At 45.5% G+C, this 21,895-nt stretch overlaps 1 protein-coding gene across 1 annotated transcript; it reads left to right on the top strand.

The window, feature by feature from the left end:
- The first annotated feature begins 298 nt into the window (after positions 1-298).
- On the top strand, positions 299-21,895 carry LOC134392610 (quinone oxidoreductase-like protein 2). Its single transcript, XM_063117076.1, has 10 exons — positions 299-375; positions 4,600-4,756; positions 7,880-7,976; positions 12,661-12,719; positions 13,494-13,559; positions 14,190-14,299; positions 15,639-15,720; positions 16,733-16,914; positions 17,316-17,544; positions 20,241-21,895. Exons 1-10 carry the CDS (start codon positions 299-301, stop codon positions 20,307-20,309), a joined length of 1,128 nt encoding a protein of 375 aa, XP_062973146.1. The 3' UTR covers positions 20,310-21,895.

The raw sequence follows: 21,895 nt of genomic DNA, 5'->3' as shown, positions 1-21,895 counted from the left end.
GAATCCGCCCTAAAGCATCCCTGACAGGTGGCTGTCCAGCTTGAGGAGAAGGGACGGATCATTTCCAGGAAGGAAGAAAACTCCGCCAAACTCGGCCATTGCTGGGCCTCGGCATCTCTCTTTTGAAGAAGGGGCGGACGGTCGTTGGTCGGGGGCGGATCGCGGGATGACGGCGCGTCTCCCCGGGGCCTCTCCGAAGGCAGCCCGGAAAGGCGGAGGCTTCTGCTGGGCGGGAGAGAACGGATCCAATCCGCCTTGACGAAGGAAGAGGGGCGGGAGTGCTCTTTCCCGGGGCGGCATGGCGAGAGCAGGCGGATCCGTGGGGCTGCGCTGGTGCTCGGGGCCCTGGAGGGCTTCCCGGCTGGAGGGCTGCAGGTGCGACCTTGGAAACCGCCCGCTTCGGCTTCGCTCGCCCCCCCCCCCCCGCCGCTTTCCTCTTCCCTCCTCCTCCTGCTGCCCAGTAAAAGCGCAATCTGACCTTTTCCTGCTTGGCTGCCCCGCGTTTACGGACCAGTCTTGCATTTCCCCTCCCGGTTGGGATGTGAGCATCCTGCCCTCGAGTTCCTCAGCCTACCTCTAGATCCGTTTTCTAGCCGTGGCGTGCACCACCCCGTGAGCCCACCTTCCAATCCTGGACACGCCTCCTCGTAAGTCAGCCCCATTGAGTTCAGTCAGTGCGACTGCCTACTCCCAGGTAGGTTTGGAGGACTGCAGCCTTGGCTTCCCACGTGGCCCGCTCCTTATCGGTCCCCCCCCCCCGCTGATTTCAGTCTTGCCCCTCTATTTATTATTTATTTATTTATTGCATTTCTATACCGCCCAATAGCCAGAGCTCTCTGGGCGGTTCACAAAAATTGAAAACTTTCAAAGGTATAAAACAACAGTATAAAACCATACTATAAAATACAATATAAAAGCTCAACCAGATAAAAACAGCAGCAATGCAAAAATTACAAATTTAAAACACCAAGTTAAAATTTATTTATAGACTGTTAAAATGCTGGGAGAATTAAAAAGGTCTTCACCCTGGCATCTGAAAGCATATAATGTAGGTGCCAAGCGAATCTCCCTCTATGGCAGCTTGCTGCGTTTTATCTCCAAATGTAGGCCTTAGACCTAAGGTTTATCCTGGGATCATCCTGCGGTCGTCCCTGCCTGCTTCCGGGATATCCTGTGTGTCATTTACATAGAATCATAGAATAGCAGAGTTGGAAGGGGCCTACAAGGCCATCAAGTCCAAACCCCTGCTCAATGCAGGAATCCACCCTAAAGCATCCCTGACAGATGGTTGTCCAGCTGCCTCTTGAAGGCCTCTAGGGTGGGAGAGCCCACAACCTCTCTAGGTCACTGGTTCCATTGTCGTACTGCTCTAACAGTCAGGAAGTTTTTCCTGATGTCCAGCTGGAATCTGGCTTCCTTTAATTTGAGCCCGTTATTCCGTGTCCTGCACTCTGGCAGGATTGAGAAGAGATCCTGGACCTCCTCTGTGTGACAACCTTTCAAGTATTTGAAGAGTGCTATCATGTCTCCCCTCCATCTTCTCTTCTCCAGGCTAAACCTTAGGTCTAGCTAAGGCCATAGATTCCCTTCCTCCTTCCTTCTACTACCTGCCCTTGTTCCTGCTTGTTTCTATGTAATCGGGCTTCTACTTACCCTGGAACAGCAGAGCACCTGTTCCTTTAATAGATGTACAGAAGAGAGAATTTCATTGGGTGCTGCGTTAGGGTGACCATATGAAAAGGAGTATATTGGAGTGACCAGATACAAATGAGGGCAGGGCTCTGTGGTGATGAAGAGGGAATTTCACCAGGTGCTGCACGCATACAAATGACACCTGCTGAAATTCCCTTTTCTATACAACTGTCAAAGATGCAGGAGCCCTGTCGTCCTTTCCATATGGTCATCCTACGTTTCTCAGCCCTGCCTGACAAACTGCCAACTCCCTACCATGCAATACTAAATGGTCTAGGGACCCTGTCAGGCCCTGCATCTGCTTCTCATGCTTTGCCTTTCACAACCTTGCCTGCTGTCCCAAAATGACATCTCAGTGGCACTCCCATAACCTGGTTCTCCCCTATCTCAAATTAGGTCTGTGCCTTCTTGTATATCTCAGTTCCAAACCTTTTGGCTGCTTGCATTGCCTCAGCCTTGCCGGCGTTGTTCCAATTCAGTCTCTGAATTGCGTTCAGCAAACGCTCTTGTGGCACCATAAAGCCTGGCACATTTGGTTTGGTATAAGCTTTTGTGGACACTGCCCACTTCCTCAGATGTGTGAAGTGGTCTGTGTCTGCAACAGTTTATGCCACAATAAGGGTGCAATCCTACGCAGGTATAGACAGAAAGAAGTCCAACTCCCAGCATTCCCTAATCAGCATGGTTGGATGAGGAATCCTGGGAGATGTGGGACTCCCCCCCCCCATCTAAACATGCATAAGATTGTGCCCTAAGTCTTTAAGTTGCCACAAGTTTTTGCTGCAACAGACTTAACATGGCTTCCCCTCTGGAAACTTTCCCATCCTAGTTTCAGTTCCCTCTTTCAGTCTTACCACCTCTCTGTTCCTGGCTTATCTGCCCTCCTAAACAATGCTACTTCCTTTTCCCCCTTTTCTTTTTTTGCTGCAATATCTCTTCACTTACTCTTAAACAATTTGCAACCAGAATAGGGAAAGAAAGAAATGAACCATGGGATTTCAGCCCCATATTGGTGCTCGGGTTCCCTAGCAAACCTCCAGATGCCTCCTTGGGCTTTGGTCAGCAGCTGGTTTTGCGAAAGGGGTGCTGAGCTGGCCAGCACCCGAGGGCCTGCAGCCAGTTCCAATACTGCTTCCCCTATTCTCCCGTTTTGTTTCCAAGATGCAGATAGCATCCTTCAGTTAGCCAGAATTGGCTCAGTTGTCCTAAGGATTTGGCTTCCTTAGGACAACTTAGCCAACTAGGCCTGCAGTTAGATAGATCTGTAGTTCTTGTACAGGCTGTCAATCCACCTGCGCTATAAACAGCAATGCTTGCGAGCCCAAGAAGACTGCCAGGTTCTAATCCTTCCATTTCTGTCACTGTTTTTTTTAAAAAAGTGTGAAATTAAATTTCTCACCACTGATTTAGGGAGTTAAACCCTATACTCTGTGAGCGCCTGAATTCCTAACCATGTTTGTAAAGTCCCTTGGAGCAGAATTCCCTGTAGGAGTTTTTCGTCCTGTCAGGTTCTCTTTGCTCTGATTTTTGTTTGCAGTTTGTGTCTTCGGATGCTCCTTCTGTTCACTAGTAACCCCGTTACTGGCTTGCTAGAGCTGTCTTCCCAGTACAAGATGATGCAGACTTTTTTGTTCAACCCAGAGATTGAAAGTGTATCATAGCCATATTTATTTATTTATTTATTTAATAGCACCATCAGTGTACATGGTGCTGTACAGAGTAAAACAATAAAATAGTAAAACCCTGCCACATAGGCTTACATTCTAATAGGATCAAAATAAAACAATAAGAAGGGGAAGAGAATGCACCAAACAGGCACAGGGTAGAGTAAAACTAACAGTATAAAAGTAAGATCAAAATCAAGTTTTAAAAGCTTTAGAAAAAGCTTTAGCCATGCTCTCAGTATGGCACCATTATGCTAAATTATGCCTAGCTAGCGAGATCATATCACGCCAGTCCTTCTATAACTTCATTGGCTGCCAGTCCAGGTCTGGGCCCGATTCAAAGTGCTGGTATTAACATTCAGGTTTGGGGCCAGGTTATTTGAAGGAATGCCTCCTCCCATATGTGCCTGCCTGGACCTTAAGATCATCCACAGGGGTCCTTCTCCATGAGGCAGGAGGAAGTGAGGCAGGTGGCTACCAGGAGGAGGGCCTTCTCTGCTGTGGCACCCCGGCTGTGGAACGAGCTCCCCAGAGAGGTCCACTTGGTGCCTACATTATTTTCCTTCCATCGCCAGCTGAAGACCTTTTTATTTTCTCAGTATTTTAACACCTAATTTAACTTAAATTTGAACTTAGCTGTTTTAATATCATATTTTAACCCATATCAATTTTTACTGTGTGGTTTTAATCCTGGTTGTGCTTTTTATATTGTATTTTGCATTTGTGTTTTTAATTTGTTGGTTGTTTTTATGCTCTTTATGGTTTTAATTTTTGTGAACTGCCCAGAGAGCTTCAGCTATTGGGTGGTATAAAAATGTAATAAATAAAATAAATAAATAGCTAAAGAGAGGCAAATTGCCCCACGGCCGCTTCCGCTGTTCCCAGGAAACAGCAACTGTTGTGCCCTTGGCATTAAGCCCTTCGTGTCTGGACTGCGCAGCCTGGAAAGAAGATTCCCTCTTAGTTTGATAGGGATGCCCCCCTGTAGATGTCGCATTATTGCCACCCAAATTAAGGGAGAGGGCATTCCAATGAGCAAAGGAAGGCAGTGGGGACTTTCCTAATCAAGGTTAGGAGATAATTGTTAGATCTGTATTAGGTCACTGATACGTATTTATGCAGCTTGAAAGCATGCACATTTGTTGGACCAATGACAGATCATTTTATTTAAAAGTGAGGGTAGGAAAGGAGCCCCGCCAGCATGCAGGAGCTGATGACCTTGGTGCCTACTGTCCTGTTGCAGGAGGAATGCTTTGGGCCAAAAACCAGGGGGGCCCACCTCTCTGAGCAGCGCTGTCCATCGGCAGCCCCAAAGGACCTATCGAGCAGTATTTTGCACGGAGCTGGCAAAGCCATTGGTCGTAAGGGATGTCCCGTCCTCTTCGCTGCAACCACCTGAGGTAAATGAGAGGCAGTGCTGGAGGCATTTCCAGGTTCATCTTACCTGTTCCGGTTCAGTGAGTTTCCTACACTGGGATTTTAAAGGATGTTCTGGAGTTTGTGGTTATTACCTTGAGTGAACTTTTGTTTACGAGGAGAAGGAGTTCACCCTTGCTCCCTATTCCAGATCATTCCCAGGTCCTGCCTTTTCAGGGACCTCTGCATTCCCTCTAGGGAATTGTCTGCCCCCCCCTCCTTTCCAGTTCACCTCCAGCCTCCTATTCACTTCTTGGAACACATCTTCAGGATTCTGCAAGCTGTAGTCCCTACACCTGTGGAGAACATCAGGTTGGGGAAGACTGAGTTATGAGTCTGTTCTCCCAGGAACTGGTTGTCTAAGCATGCTCTCTAACAGTGCAATTCTACCCAGAAATCAGTCCCATTGTTTTTAACAATGGTGCAATCCTATGCATGCTAAAGGTGCAATCCTATGCATGCTAAGACAGAAAACAGTCCTACAACTCCCAGCATTTCCCAGCCAGCATGCATAGGATTGTGCCCTTAGTGATATGAAATAATGAGATTGGTTATAGTTTCCCAGGGGGGCTCCAGAGAGCAGTAATCTATGGTAATGTATTTTTTGATAGGACATTTGCAAACAGACTAAAGCATTTAGCCCACCCAAATAGTTTTTAGCCCATCCATAACACATTTGGTGCATTGATAGCCTGACAGGAGAACCTGAAATGGAAGAGCTGATTCTTTGCCTGTTTTCTCCAAGGTTATTCTTCCTCAACCCAAGTGCAAAGGCATGTATGGGCTTGATTTACCATTTGGAAAAGGTAGTGTGTGACTGGTTCTTAAAGCGCGCAGAGAAAACCAAAACTTTTTATTCCAGATGGATCTAATAAATGCCATACTCTGGTCTAACTGCAGAGCCTGAATCCTCATGGAGGTTAATGGGTAAATGTGTCACATGCTTTGCAGTCATTGACCATGCTGGCTGACGGTGATGAGAGTTGTAGTCCAACACCGCTGGAGGGTGCCAGGCTGGGGAAGGCTGGGTTAGATATAGGGGCTGAGTTCATACGACATGCTAATCAATTTGGGGTGGGGGTGGGAAGGTAATAGGAACAGAATGGGAAGCAACCGTTGATTAGCATGTTGTCCGAACTCAGCCAGGGTCTGACTCAACATCAAAGGTAGTTTGCTGGTTGGATCACTACTACACAGGGTTGCCAGGTGACCAGGAGGAAAATCAAGCCAAGGAAACAGGCAGGGGCCTGCTCTTGTGCCATTCATCACTGCTTGATCTGCAGGAATCAGCATGTGACACATTGAGCTTTTTCACATTATTTTCCCCCAAATTTTATTTTATTTAAAGTGATACAAAAAAAGAATGAATACAAACAATCCCCTAACAATTAATATCAAACCAACGGTTATATGAATATGTATAATGTATAAGGTGAGGCCTGCAAATCAAGCTGTTAAAGCAGCCTTCCTCAACCTTGGGCGCTCCAGATGTGTTGGACTGCATCTCCCAGAATGCCCCAGAGCTGGCTGGGGCATTCTGGGAGTTGTAGTCCAACACATCTGGAGCGCCCCAGGTTGAGGAAGGCTGTGTTAAGGGAACAGGGAGAGCTTAAAAAAAAAAAAAAGGATCAGAAAATCAATGTTCTGTTGAAAGGCAGAAACACATTTCTCACTGAAGCTGCAATTCTAGACTTGTGTATTTGCAAGGAAATCGCTTTGAACTTGGGGAGACTTATTTCTGAGTAAACATGGAAGGAAGATCGGGCTGCATAAGGCAGGGTCATTGCCTTTGAAACAGCAGCAGCCAGTGGTGGCTCTGTGGTCAGTGGGGTGGGGAATCAGTGTACTTCAGTCAGAACTCAGAGTTCACACCTTGAGTAGCTCCTTCAGATTTTGACTGGTTCTGACTGAATTTCGGAGCAGAGTTACTACCCCACTGACATCGGAGCCACTAGCCTCTACTGGTCACAGCGTAGATATGTAGTTATTTCTTAAACACAAACGATGCTTGTTTGCGCAGCCCATGCATGAGGATGCTGCAGTCAAAGTCTTGTGATTGCAGCTATTTTAGGAATCAAGGGCCATACTAGATGTGAAAATGGTTGTGTGGTTCTTTAAAGCCCAAATAGCCAGAGGAGGTGGGAAACTGGATTGAGACCATGGGGTAGGGAAGAGGGGCTTTAACCCCTGCCCCAGGAGCACCCAACTTTGGTGCCTGCTGTTCACAATGAGAGGGGATAGCAAATTACTAGGACTGAGGAGGGGAGGGGGTGTTCCTATCAGGGTTGCAGCTCTGGCAAAGCAAAGGGTTAACCCCCCCCCCCCCCGTGATCTCAATCCAACTCCCCCCACCCCTCTGACTATTTCTGTTTTAAATAATCATCTACCCCAGAGCAGACAGCATGACTAACGTCTCGTCTAGTTCGGTCCCCATTTGCTTACATTTTAAGCCAATGTTTAATTGTGATAACTTCAAAAAACAAAACAAGTTTCCTAGGGGAGTTATGCAGTCCATTTTCATAACTCCTTACAAGTTATGTTTGAACAGGCCTCGGTTAGTGCTCCTTTAGTTGTAGAAACCGCAGTCTTGTGTACGGTAGGTTCTTTCAATCCCACCGAAGTCTGTGGGGTTTGACCAAGTCTTGCAAATAAGACGACAAAACTTACTAGCGCACAGTGCTTCCTTTTATGAACCCATTGGCCACATGTACCTATAAGAATCGTTTGTGGCACATCAGTAGCCTGAAAAAAGACAAAAAGACCGACTCCTTTTTGGGTTGCAAAAGCTTCCCTAGCTGGTCGCCTGAAGGTGATTCTTACCCGCCACAGGTGACCGGGCAGGTAGTTGTTGACCAGAGTGATTTAAACAGCCTACCAGTTTGGGGAGGAGATTTTCGTCAGAGAAATGGTATGGTGGGGGAGGGGACGAGTGACCCCCCTCACGCTCTGTGCTGCTGTTCCAAAACAGAGTGGATCCCCCAAGGTTGCTATTTTAAAGGCGATCAAAGAACCCAATGAGAGACAACGGTGTGTTTCAAATCACACACATATGACTTCTGTTTCTACGTTTAGTGTGTATGAGGAGCTGTGGTTGCTTCTTCTTGCAGGTCAGAATTCGTGTCCGTTGCTGTGGAGTAAATTTTGCCGATATACTGGCTTGTCAGGGGCTTTACCAAGAAAAGCGATCCCTTCCATTCACCCCAGGTGAGTTGGAACTTTTAAGTCTAACGCACTTGGTTATAGTCTGGTTATAGGTGAGGAGTCCTCCCTTTTGTATGATTGACAGGAAATCAGCACTCAGCTGAGTAGATTGTGGCATTCACTCTTGCCGTCAAACCATAGATCTATCTGCTTTTAGGAAAAAGGAAGGAATTCGCTTATGTAGTTCTTGGCATGGTTTAGGTGACTATGGCGGGAATTAAGTGCAAACAATAAAATAAATATTGTTTCTTGAATTCCGTAGAAGATGCAGTTTCTGTTTCTGAGAGTGGCAGCAGAAATAATAGCGCAGTTCCAATATTCAAAGCATTTTACACACCTTTCACAGAATCATAGAATAGCAGAGTTGGAAGGGGCCTACAAGGCCATCGAGTCCAACCCCCTGCTCAGTGCAGGAATCCACCCTAAAGCAGCCCTGACAGATGGTTGTCCAGCTGCCTCTTGAAGGCCTCTAGTGAGGGAGAGCCCACAACCTCCCTAGGTAGCTGATTCCATTGTTGTACTGCTCTAACAGTCAGGAAGTTTTTCCTGATGGCCAGCTGGAATCTGGCTTCCTTTAACTTGAACCCGTTATTCCATGTCCTGCACTCTGGGAGGATCGAGAAGAGATCCTGGCCCTCCTCTGTGTGACAACCTTTTAAGTATTTGAAGAGTGCTCTCATGTCTCCCCTCCATCTTCTCTTCTCCAGGCTAAACATGCCCAGTTCTTTCAGTCTCTCGTCATAGGGCTTTGTTTCCAGACCCCTGATCATCCTGGTTGCCCTCCTCTCAACAATCCTTACAAAAGCGCTGTAAAGCAGACTACTGTGGTTTCCCCGATATTGCAGATATGGAGAGTTTCACACCAGAGAGTTTCGTTGTAAGTTTGGAGGATTTGGAAGGAGAGAGTTAATGGAACTAGAAGCGGAGACTTCCTTAATAGCTGGCGGCAAAGTTGCCAGGTTCATCTTTTGTTAGAGAGAATCTGGCTGATTGCTTTTGATAGCTGAATCTTTCTTAAGTCTATATGGTTCGGGTCCAGGTTATTTGAAAGAACGTATTCTCCCTTATGAGCCTGCCCGTGCTTTGGGATCTTCTGGAGAGGCCCTTCTTTTAGTCCCACCTTCTTCACAGGCACGCTTGGTGGGAACATGGCAGAGGGCCTTCTCGTTGGCTGCTCCGGTGCTCTGGAACTCTCTTCCTGGGGAAGCTAGGCTGGCTCCCTCCTTGATGGGCTTTCGGAAGCAGGCTAAAACTTTTTTGTTCAAGCAGGCCTTTGGAGAATAATCCAGCCCTCCATCTATGTTAATGTTTTATAATTTTGTTGTGTATTTTTTAATTGTTTATGGTTTTGTTTCCCTCCCCCCCCATGTATATTTTAAACTTTGTAAGGCCGCCTTGAGGCCCAGCATTGGGCAAAAGGCGGGATACAAATAAATATAATAATAATAATAATAATAATAATAATAATAATAATAATAAGTCTTCAGAAGATGACTCATTTCTACCACCACCAGCACCAGGAGCCGGGGACAAGCTAAGTCTGTGTGAAAGGAGACAAAAGAGACAGACTGCAGTTTCCAAGTGAGACACTGGCTGAGTTCCGAGGACATGCTAATCAACTGGGGGTGGGTGGGTAATAGGAACAGAATGGGAAACAACTGTTGGTTAGCGTGTCGTCCGAACTCAGCCACTGACTTGGTTTGCATGATATGGAGTGGGTTAAATAACCCACAATGAGCTGTGGTGCTTGTGGGTGCCATTTTGCATAATCCACCCCTGCTACAGAGTTGTCATGTTGTGTGAACCCAGCAACTGTGGGTTATGTGAGGGTTAATCAACTCATGGTGCCTTGTAGGGCTATGTGAGGATTGTTTAACCTTCGCATAACACATGGTCGCTAGGTTCACACAGCAAGACCTCCCTGTCTCAGTGGTTTGAATATTCAAAATGGCACCTGGCATGCACTGCAGCTCCTTGGGGGTTAATTAACCCACAGTGGGCTGTTGTGTCATGCGAATTTGCTTACAGAGTTTTGGGGGTTCTGCAAGCTCAGAGAAAAAGGCTTCTTGAGGAGCTGCCTTACTTTGGGGATCTCATGGGGCAGTGGATTTGGCTGTGTGTTGGAGCATTTAAGGTTGCGCCGGCAAGCATGAAGTCTACAACTGAGTGATAGTTGGTCAGTTGAAAAATATTCAAAATGGACCAGTTGTAAGCAATATAAAAACAACTCTGGAAAACATATAAAACAAACAGTGCTTGTCTTCCCTTCTATCCTTTTCAGTTAAAAGAAATCTCATTATTGTGCCCACAGTGACACCTCCTGGCCATTTTTCAGCATTGATTTCTATTAAAGTTCTATATTGTGTGACATGCCCAAAGATGTATCATGTATAGGGTGACCCTATGAAAAGGAGGACAGGGCTCCTGTATCTTTAACAGTTGCATTGAAAAGGGAGTTTCAGCAGGTGTCATTTGTATATATGGAGAACCTGGTGAAATTCCCTCTTTATCACAATAGTTAAAGCTGCAGGTGCCCTCTTTTAAATCTGGACACTCTAGTATAGCTCCTGCAGCTTTAATTGTTGTGATGAAGAGGGAATTTCACCAGGTTCTCCATATATACAAATGACACCTGCTGAAACTCCTTTTTCTATGCAACTGTTAAAGATACAGGAGCCCTGTCCTCCTTTTCATCTGGTCACCCTAATCATGTATATGTAATAATTTATAATATTGGTAACCACGCACAGAAGATTATTTTACCTCTGTACTGTAGGAGGAATTTTCTGGTGGTCTTTTAGTTTAAGAGGTACTGAACATAGGCGCAAGTTCCTGCAATACCTTGCAACAGTACTCCTAAAATTCCCCACTATAGCAGGTGTAAAGAAGATCCATAATGATTGGCTTCACTCAGACTCTCAAAAACAATGAAACTGTTATAACGTTAAAACATTTATTAAAACAATTTAAGAAAGTTAAAGTCAAATAGACAGACAAACCTCCAATCAGCAAAGCAAATTAAAAGAACATACAAGTCCGGTAGATTTCTGGAGAACAAGACAAACATAGACAAACACAAATAAAGACAGACAAACACAGAATCGGTGAAGGAACTTTTCTCCACAGAAGGACTCCTAGCTCTCCACGGCAAGACCAAGTCATAGAATCATAGAATCATAGAATCATAGAATAGCAGAGTTGGAAGGGGCCTACAAGGCCATCGAGTCTTCCCCCCCTCTGTGCTCAACCTTAAATGCCCAATTTGACATCATCAATTCCTCCTATTGACGTCTTCTAAACTCCAAAACCCATTGGACCACCTCATAATTTAGACCACCCTCTTCCCAGAATGTTCCACCCCTTTATTTATTTATTTATTTATTTATTATATTTATATACCGCCCCATAGTTGAAGCTCTCTGGGCAGTTTACAAAAGTTAAAAACAGTGAAAATTAAAAACAAATATACAAAAATTTAAAACCATCAAAAGCATAAAAACAACAATATCCATTTAAAACAACTATTCTGGGGTCATGTTTAGCCTGGAGAAGAGAAGATGGAGGGCAGACATGAGAGCACTCTTCAAATACTTAAAAGGTTGTCACACAGAGGAGGGCCAGGATCTCTTCTCGATCCTCCCAGAGTGCAGGACGCGGAATAACGGGCTCAAGTTAAAGAAAGCCAGATTCCAGCCGGACATCAGGAAAAACTTCCTGACTGTACGATAATGGAACCAGTTACCTAGGGAGGTTGTGGGCTCTCCTACACTAGAGGCATTCAAGAGGCAGCTGGACAAGCATCTGTCAGGGATGCCTTAGGGTGGATTCCTGCATTGAGCAGGGGGTTGGACTCGATGGCCTTGTAGTCCCCTTCCAACTCTGCTATTTTATGATTCTATGATTCACACACCCCACACCCCCAAACTCAGCATATGTTGTTAACTGCCTGGGAGAAGAGAAAAGTCTTGACCTGGCGCCGAAAAGATAACAATGTTGGCGCCAGGCAAGCCTCGTCAGGGAGATCATTCCACAATTGGGGGGCCACCACTGAAAAGGCCCTCTCCCTTGTTGACATCCTCCTTTAAACCTTTCTCAATTGTTTATGACAATGAAAGGTCAAGTTGCCTGTTCTTGTGGTTAACCTGTCTGGTTTACTTCTCTGCTCTTAGGTACAACCTGTCCTTTACCCTGGACCCTTCCCCACATGTGCAGTTAGTACATGTGCACTTAGTACATGTCACAAGTTCTTATGACTAATGTCTTTTGAGCAATACCGAGTTGCAAGTTCTCATGAGCAACGTCTTTGAGCAATGCCAAATCATATTTTCAAATCATTTTCTATCAGGCCTGATCTGAACTAAAGCATCCAAACCCTGACACAGTGTTCTATGTGTGTATGCCTACTTGCCCATTTAATACCAAAGTGCTACCCTATCTCTTGTTCACCCATCTGAACCCATTCCATGCCCCCAAGAGCTTCTTTCTCTATGCTATGCCAACAAACCTTTATAACGCCAATCTTACACATATTTAGTAAAGTTCCAAATAAAGAAATGATCTTACGGTATCCCACATTTAGCACCTGTACCCCGTATATTCATTCTGTAGAATAATGCTCACTATTGGCGCAGAGGTGGCGGGGAATACCTGTGACAAACACTCTGTGATGCGTGGTGTTCTTTTTTAGGAATGGAATTTTCAGGGGATGTGACGGAGGCTGGCATGGCTGTCACCGGTGTGAAGGCGGTAAGAGGAATGCATTGGAGCTAAGATTTGAGAGTGGATTTTGTTGGGCTAGGGAGGGAGGAAAATGTGTACTCTTCATGCAGTTGCTCCCCTGGGCTGCAAACAGTTGGAGTTTGTGAATTGGGATGGGAGGAGGAGAATTAAACAACTTTGGGTGTATCCACGCAACAGCTTTCCTTGGGGCTGATTTAACACTGTAGCCCTAAGCCAGACAATGTTGGCCCAAGACATTTTCTGCCTGAGGCAAAGGGCAAGATGGCACCCGCCCGATTCCTGGCAACTTGAATTTCAACACTGGCAAGAGGACAGGGACTTCCACCCTACCGAAGGGCAGCAGGCTAGCTTAGGAGGCATAAGGGGGGCATTAGTGTGCCATGTGGCACACACAGCTTTGATCTCCATCATCTCGCCATCATTCTCCACCCCACAGCATCCACTCTCTGAGGCAGCTGTCTCCCTCTGCCTAATGGTAGGGCTGACCTTGAGCCAGACGTGGTGGTAAGAAGTCCCACAAGGAAGTGTTGGGGCCCTGTCACTCTCCTAGACTGTGCCACTCGCTCTGACCCTGTTAGCCCTGTTACCCATTTGGATTAGCATTGATGACTATGGAGATCGATGCAATGGCTATGCGGTTGCTGTTGTTGGCTATGTGGATTTCAACATGCCTGGTCCTGACAAAACCTTCAATTGGGATATGCTCTTCTTTCATGGGAAGGAGGAGTGGGCATCAGTTTGTCTTGTCCTGATACCTATCTGGTGATGACTTTTGGACAGGGGGACCGTGTCATTGGTGTGACCAATACCAACGCTCTGGCGGAGGAGTATGTCGCAGATCCAAAGGTAAGTGACAACAGCCGTCAAAGTTTTGCTCCTTGGGTTTACAACATGTAGTTGCCTAAAAAAAAAAAATAGACTAAAGGCGCAATCCTATGGAAGTTTAGACAGAAAAAAAGGTCTACAACTCCCAGCTGGCCCCAAGCATTTTGCTGCTGGAGGTGAAGGACAAGATGGTGCTCCCTCCCTTTCTGTGTAGAGGAGGCAACTGGATCGGCAGTTGAATTTTCCTTCAACCCTGGTGATGGGACAGCATCCTGCACCACACCTGAAGGCAGCAGGCTAGTTTAGGGGTCTCAGCTGATCCATACTGATGTTCCACCTGGTTAGTTATTCCCAAATCAAGAGGTGAATCTCCTATTCACTCACTCTGCTGGAAAAAGTGCCAGCATTTGTATGCATACTGATTCCGGCTTCGTCAGTTATCGCTTGGTTCACTTACTGCGTTTGGACAGTCAGGACTGCCAGACGTACAAGAAAATGGCTTTGTGAATTCTGAGAATGGTGATTGCATTAATAAAAGTCCTTCATCAGAGCACATTCCTTCCCCCCCTCTTTCCTTTCTTAATGGAGGGCCAGCCAAGTGAAGAATCTCTCTCTGTAAAGGCTCATGGTGTTTTGTCTCATTTTGTGTAGCTGCTCTGGACAATCCCACAGGGCATCTCCTATGAAGCTGCTGCAGCGCTGCCTGTCTCCTATGGGACCGCCATCTTGGCCCTTGAACGCAGAGCGCAGACCCAGCCAGGGTGAGTGGGGGCACCCAGAGTGGCACGATTTAAGCTTTATTGTGATTGGCCGACAAAAGTCTGTTTCCTCTTGCAATTGGTGGCTGCCTTGATTCTTTCCGTGGTGAAAAAATATTACCCAGATAAGTGCACCTGTTTGAGTGAAGTTCACGGTCGTTGCTGTATGCCTGTTCTTGGGCTGAGAACAATCTGATGTAGCTATATAAATGTCGTAGATCTGTTTTGTTTTTAACTGAAAATGTGAAGGTTTAGATGTGCACTTTTGGATTTTTCAGTTTTATGTAGGGGAAAAATAGTTTAATGAAGCATGAATCTCATACTTTCAAGAGGTTGAGCAAACAGATTTCAAATTCAGGAGATTTTTGTGAAAATACATTGGCTTCTGTTCCAGTTGACTCTATAATGTCTGAGTCAGTATTCTCTTTGCTGCTTAAGGGAGTAGGGAGCTGGATTGCTTAGGAACACGGGAAGCTGCCTTATACTGAATCAGACCATTGTTCTACCTAAGTCCAATATTATCGACACTGACTGGCAGCACCTCTCCAGGGTTTCTGACCCGATTTTTCCCCAGCCCTACCTGGATATGCGGGGGATTGAACCCGAGACCTTCTGCATGTAAGGCAGGGGCACTACCACTGAGCTATTGCTTTTCCAAATACACTTACCACGTCCCAACCCTCCTTTGCAAAGAGTCGCATGTAGCTCAGCCCTTAGGTTTATAGCAATAGACTTTAAAGGAGGCATATTTTTTCCTCCCAGAACAAGATTGGGAGAACTGTTCAGAAACTAGGAAGCTAGAAGGACATTTAGCCATGTTTCAGCAAGGCCCTGAGACTGCTGAGAAATCTGAAGGCTCCCTTAGAGACAAGCAGAGAAGGACGGAGGAGATTGGAGAACTGCTGGCTGCCTTTCTCCATCCATGGTTTATCTCTGCTTAGTTTACCTCTTCTTAGCAGCTAATTGTTCCTATGGGGTGTGGGGAGAAGAGGGGAAATGGGAAAGCAGGAGCAACATGTGAAGAAAAGAGAAGATGAGCAGAGATAAAACCACAGATGGAGAAAGGCAGACAGCACTTCTGCCATCCCTTCCAGCATTCTCCCCTTGTCTCCCGAGAAGCTTTCAGAGTCCCCACCATCTCCAGGCTTGGTTTACGTGTGGCTGCTTTTCACTTGATGAGCATAATGTGTAGCGAGACCACTCAATTAAGCAACACCCGACATAGCGTGGGGTACATGCCAGATATACTTGGATGTCTTGGGATCCCCAGATTTTGGCTCAGGAAGTCCTCTGCCACTCTCCCCATTCTCAGCCTTCGTCACGGTGGTTCTCTTTGTTACAGGGAGACTGTTTTGGTGACAGCAGCAGCTGGTGCCACAGGACTTGCTGTTGTGGATGTTGCAACCAACGTTCTTCAGGCAAAGGTATGCCCTTGTCCACATGTTGTCCACCAGGGGTGAACGACAGGTGGTCTTCAGGATCAGACAGGAACTTCTGGAGAAGAGAAGATTGAGGGGAGACATGATAGCACTCTTCAAATACTTAAAAGGTTGTCACACAGAGGAGGTCCAGGATCTCTTCTCGATCCTCCCAGAGTGCAGGACACGGAATAATGGGCTCAATTTAAAGGAAGCCAGATTCCAGCTGGACATCAGGAAAGACTTCCTGACTGTTAGAGCAGTACGTTAATGGAATCAGTTACGTAGGGAGGTTGTGGGCTCTCCCACACTAGAGGCCTTCAAGAGGCAGCTGGACAACCGTCTGTCAGGGATGCTTTAGGGTGGATTCCTGCATTGAGCAGGGGGTTGGACTCGATGGCCTTGTAGTCCCCTTCCAACTCTGCTATTCTATGATTCTACTTTCAGAGGGGAAAACGTTTCTGGGGGAAATTATCTTTACAGCAAAATCAGCTAAAGGATCAGTAAGCAAACAGGAACAAACCATCTTAACTTTAGCTTTACATATCTCATTGGGCCAGTCCAGAGTTCCCCTTCTGTGAATGGAAGGGTCCTTTCCATTCACAGAAGGGGCTCCAGTCCAGTGGAGGAGAGAAGGGGGCAGAAGCATTTTTTGCTGACCCCCCCCCCCCGCAATGCTCCCAGTCCCACAACGTTCTGGAAGGTCATCCAGTCATCCAGAGCAAATTTTCAGGGAATTGCTGAAAGTCACCTTCCTTCCCCACCTTCTTCCAGCAGAAGCATCCCATGAGCAGAGTTCCATTATGGGGCTGTCTGGATCCAACAAGTTATTCTGTTTTGTTTTGTTTTTCATTTTTGTTTCCTTTAGAGGAGCTGCGTTCATGTTCTTTGCATTCATAATTAGTTTCAGCGTAAAAATAAATGTGAAGGGTTCACCTGCTGTAATTCAGCATTTACCATGTCAGCTGGCAGGTTGTATGACACTGTTGGTGGCGGTGGGGACCTTTTGTGTTTGAAGGTGATAGCAGCAGCAGGAAGTGACAGGAAATGCAACCTGGCTCTCAAGAAGGGGGCGTTCCAGAGTGTGAATTATGGCGGAGCCAGTCTGAGAGAAGAAGTGAAGAAGCTGACGGCTAACAAGGGGGTTGACGTGGTCATTGACACCGTCGGTGGAGACATCTTCAAGGAGGCATTGCACAGGTAGGCTGGAACCTGGGACCCTTCTCATCTGCAAGGTATGAACTGAGCCTACAATATCATAGGCTTCCTTGATATTGGGTGAGTGCTGAGAAAGTTCCAAAGATCCCTGAAAATTTGCCAGTTGGAGATTGGGGCACACTCTGGCAGCCACCCAAAGATTAAGAGCAGCTACCTGCATGGGAACTACCTTAAGTGATCAAGCTGTGAGGCTCCAGTGCCAGAACTGCTAACAAAAATACTTGAAAATATGTATCCTGAAAGATACAAGAGCAGGAAAATTCTGCACACTAGACTAAACCATGCACATGCTCAAGATGTTGTCATACTACTAGGCTTCATAGTACATAGACATTTTGATCATGCTTTTGATCTCTCTCATTCTTCTGTATCCATCTTTTCAGCCTGGCTTGGGAAGGCAGGATCGTAGTGGTTGGTTTTGCTGGAGGAACTATCCCTTCTGTTCCAGCCAATCTGCTGCTTCTGAAAAACATCTCTGCTCTGGGACTGTTCTGGGGCCGATACCGGGATCAGGAGTTCCCAGTCTTTTCCTCAGCACTCTCATCTGCTCTTTCGTACTGTCATGAGGGACGAATCCAACCTCACATAGGAGCAGTGTTCAAACTGGAGGAGGTAAGGAGGAGAAGGCTTGGGATTGGGAAAAACATCTGGTTGTTCAAAAGAAGCTCTTGTTTCTTCCAGTGGAAGGCTCTGCTTCACTGGAAAGGCCCCTGAATCAATTTATTTATTTTATTTATTTACATACCGCCCCATAGCCAAAGCTCTCTGGGTGGTTTACAAAGCTCTCTGGGCGGTTTACAAAATTTAATTCAGAAAGAGCACATGATACAGTCACCCTGGAACTGTTCCACTCTGGATTGCAGGTGGTCGATTGGTTTCCTATGTCCAAATCTGTGTGCTTTTCCTGAAGGTTTTGCATTAGACTCAGTAGAAGAAAACAATGTCTAGAAGATGAATTGCTTGCTACTCCCCCTGCAGGGATGAATAAACCATTATGCTGTGGTTTCTGTATAACTGGACCCTCAGTCATATTGGTGACGGATTCTCCCAGTGAATTCCTCCAGCATCCTTTAAAAGGCCCATCACCTCAAATAGGGTTGACGGTTCCATTCTCACCAGAAAAGCACCTGAAAAGATGTTTCAGATAGGTTTCAAAGTATGAGGAAATCCAGAAAAACAGTAAGATTCAGCAGAGGGTGTAGACTGCTCCTCATGTTATAGAAATGTTGAGTTCAGATTCTGAAACAGGCTGAGAAACACTGGATGGATGGTGTGTTTGTGCGCACGTGCACACACACACACACACACACACACACACACACACACACACACACACTTTTTTTGCTGTTCGTTCTCTGAAACAGCTAGAAATTCTGTGTATGTTCCCAAGAATTCTTGTTTAATCCAGTCCTGTTTCCCGAAAAGATGATAGAATCTTGATTATTATTATTTTACTTTCTGCCTAAAAACATAAGGAAAGTTTGACACACAGAGACCAATATCTGACAATTTCCAGCATCAGAATCCACCAAGGAAATTTTAGAGGGCTTCTGGAATGATCAATGACTTGTTAGCAGGAGGTTGAATTGCTTGTCTAAAAAGATTTGTCTGCTACATTCAATACGTATCTCTAGGTAGTTATTACAAAGGCTGAAGGAGCTCCAAAGAAGGTTGGGTAAATACATACTGCTGTTATCTTTCAGGATGAATAATGGCATTTTTGCCTCCTTTACTTCAGAGCAATTAGCATTTTACAGAGCTGCTGGATGGCTTAAGTGAAATAAAAGCCCGTAACTGAATTTTAATTTTATCTCAAGTTGAAGTCCAGCATCCTGTCTATTGACTTTCATTGAGAACAGCATACCAGAGATCACCACTATCTATAGAATTTGAGGCTATTGAGAGCTGTTTGTTGTGGAAGGTCTGGAGTAAATGTGAGGCCTGGCCTGGTACTAGATAGTGTTGCAGAAACAAGTGGCAGATGTTTCATAATTTAGTATTTCATTTCAGGATTTATTTGTATCCTGGTTTCCCCACCAAAAGGTAGTCCAAAACAACATTGGGAGCGAACTCTTTGGAGTTGTAGTTACTTTTGCCTCTCTTGGAATATTGCCTCACTGGAGAGTCAGTGTGGTGTAGTGCAGAGGTGGACAAAGGTAGACTGGAATCTACTGGGAAATCAATGGTTGATTTGCAGTATGTCTTTTGCCGCCTGAGTTAGGCTGTTGAAATGAAGGAGATTTGGAGTAACCAGGACAGACCCTTGTGTGAAAGTACTGTGAGCAGTGTTTATCTGTTACTGAAAATAAATTCCTAGGCTCAGGATATAATCTGGGGGCACTTTGTTCTTTAATTCCAAGTAATATTAAGATTGAGCTTCTCTCTAGAAGATGTATTCCAAGGGGTTGCTGGGCTAGCACATTTCTCTAACTGAAAGTAACACGAGGAAGTGGCGAAGTCTGCAATTCATTCAATGATCCATCTGTTTCTAGCTGCCTCTGATTAACACTCCAGTTCCTAAACTATTTCATTAAGGAAGTACAAACCTCCCACCCACCATTCATTTGGCCAAACGTCTTAATGACATTTCATGTTCATTGTCTTTAATTATTGGAACTGTTTTCCTTTAGCGCAAACAAACAAAAGCTTTTACTGGGTTCTTAAAATTCAAATTCTTGTTTTCACAGTAGATGCTTTTTTGAGGGGACTAGTTTCTGATCAAGTACAATTCTGGCTTTTTCATGATATCATATCAGAAAAAATCCAGTTCCTGTGCTATCTGGTTAGTGTATAAATAAGGCAAGCCAGTGTCAGTGACTAGTTTTTGTGAACTGCCCAGAGAGCTCCGGCTATTGGGCAGTATAGAAATGTAATAAATAAATAAATAAATAAATAGTTCCTGGCCCCGGAACAGAATGGTGGTCTTGTGGGTTATGTCTTTATTTACACCTGAATGGTTGTTGTTTTATTATGTTCTTCATGGTTTTAATTTTTGTGAACCGCCCAGAGAGCTTCGGCTATTGGGCGGTATAGAAATGTAATAAATAAATAAATAAATAAATGGCCATAAAACCAAAGGGACATGAAGTTGTGCTTTTCATGGAATGTAGAACTGGCTGCACTAAAAACTATGTCGGAACCCCACTGCCAAAAGTGAGACCGATATATTAATACTTCTCCGTTCGTCTTTGTAAATGCGACCTGCGTGTGCATTGATTACACAGTCAGTGTTGACGTGTCACTGAAGAAATATGTGTACCCCTGCACCTTTGGAAAGCTCCTAGATCTTTGTTTGGATTGTTTTGCAGGTGAATGAAGCCTTTGCACACGTGACGCAGCGTAAATCTACAGGGAAGGTGGTCATCTCCGTTAACTAAGGCTGCTTTTCTTGGGAAACCGGCCTTTGCTGCTCACCATGGTTACATCCTGCTGAAGAGGAAGTGGACCACCGCCATGGAACCCAAAGATTAATCAAAGGCACAATCCTATGCATGTTTAGACTAAAGGGGGAAAAAAGTCCACAACTCCCAACATACCTGGACCAGCATAGCTGGCTGAGGCATGTTGGGAGTTGTGGGCCTTTTTTCTGTCTAAACGTTTATAGGATTCTGCCCTGAGTGGCTCAGGTGGGGTTTTTTTGGGGGGGGGGATTATGGGAGCAGCCACACTATCCTGGCACAGCTGTTGAATTTTTGCCAATGCTCTAGCTTCCACCAGACAGTTCGGACCCAACACTGGAACCTGCTCTTACTCCAAATTTCCTGCCATTTTCCTGCTGGTGGAGCAGCTGCAAAGCTGGATAGTAGGCAAATCCTACTGCAGGTTTTTTCCCCAGGACTTGAGCACACTCCTCGAATGCTCAAGCCCAGAACATTGACCTAGATACGGATGGGCAGAAGACCCAGGAGGCATTCCTGCCATTGTAGCTAAGCTGTTCGAGCTCTGTTGGCCACCTGGAAGGGAGGTTGCCTGCACTGGGAACTATAGGCGAGCCTCTTTCAGCATTTTGGAGTAGCCGGACCAGAAGGAGAATATGTAAACAACAGAGTACCTAGTTTTGCTAGATGGCTCCCTTTGAGAAGGTGGGTAGCAGATCAAGGCCCAACCACATACCAAAGGGACCTGCTGGCAAGTCCCTTTGCCTCAGCTGCTGTTCTTTCCACTCTCCCATTCCACCTCTGGGTGAGTTAAGTGGGGAGCCAGGTATGGACCTTCTGTGGTTGACTTTTACTGAGGAGCTGGGGGGAAGTCACCATGGCTGGTACTCTTTGTAATAAGCCTCCTTCCTTCCTATGCATGACATTACTTCCCACATGACTTCTTATAGGCCTCCTTCCTTCCTTCTTCATACTCACTCAGCAAGCTAATGCTCACACATGAGTTGTTGAATACCGAGCTATGCTGTGATATAAGCAGAAGACAGGTCCCTTTGACTGAGGGCCAAACTAGATGTTACACAGAGTTCCATATTCCTTTTCCTCCACATTTATTTTAAAACAAAAAGGCCTTGGCCAGCTGCCGGAGTGAGTGGAAGAAAACCAGTTGAGAAAAGTTGCATTCCTCCTTTTCCCGCCACTTGTTTTTCGGCTCAAAGCTGCTGCTACTGCTGCTGCCTACATTTTCAGTGTCTTTCCTCTGCTTAGCAATAGCTAAAAATGTGTGGTGTCTCAGTGACTAGATGGTATATTACTCTGCAGTAGTTTTCAGCCAGCACTATTAATTTCAAATAAAAACTAGGGTTGATTGGTGATGTTTTTATTAGCTCGACATCTGCACAAATCTTCTTTTTAATGGCTGCACTTACAAGCCTAAGATCCTCCTTCAACTCTTTGCATTTTCAGAATTCCTGAGGATTATATTTCTGTGCCACTTGAAATAAATAAAAACAAAAACTCAGGGAGACAGTTTTTAAGTAAAGCGTCCTTAACTCGCTGGTGGAGAGAGTTAATCTGCCATGCTTTTA

The sequence above is a fragment of the Elgaria multicarinata genome, chromosome 1 (genome assembly GCF_023053635.1).
Source record: "Elgaria multicarinata webbii isolate HBS135686 ecotype San Diego chromosome 1, rElgMul1.1.pri, whole genome shotgun sequence".
NCBI lineage: Eukaryota > Metazoa > Chordata > Lepidosauria > Squamata > Anguidae > Elgaria > Elgaria multicarinata.
This window is presented reverse-complemented; position numbering and strand designations above follow the sequence as displayed.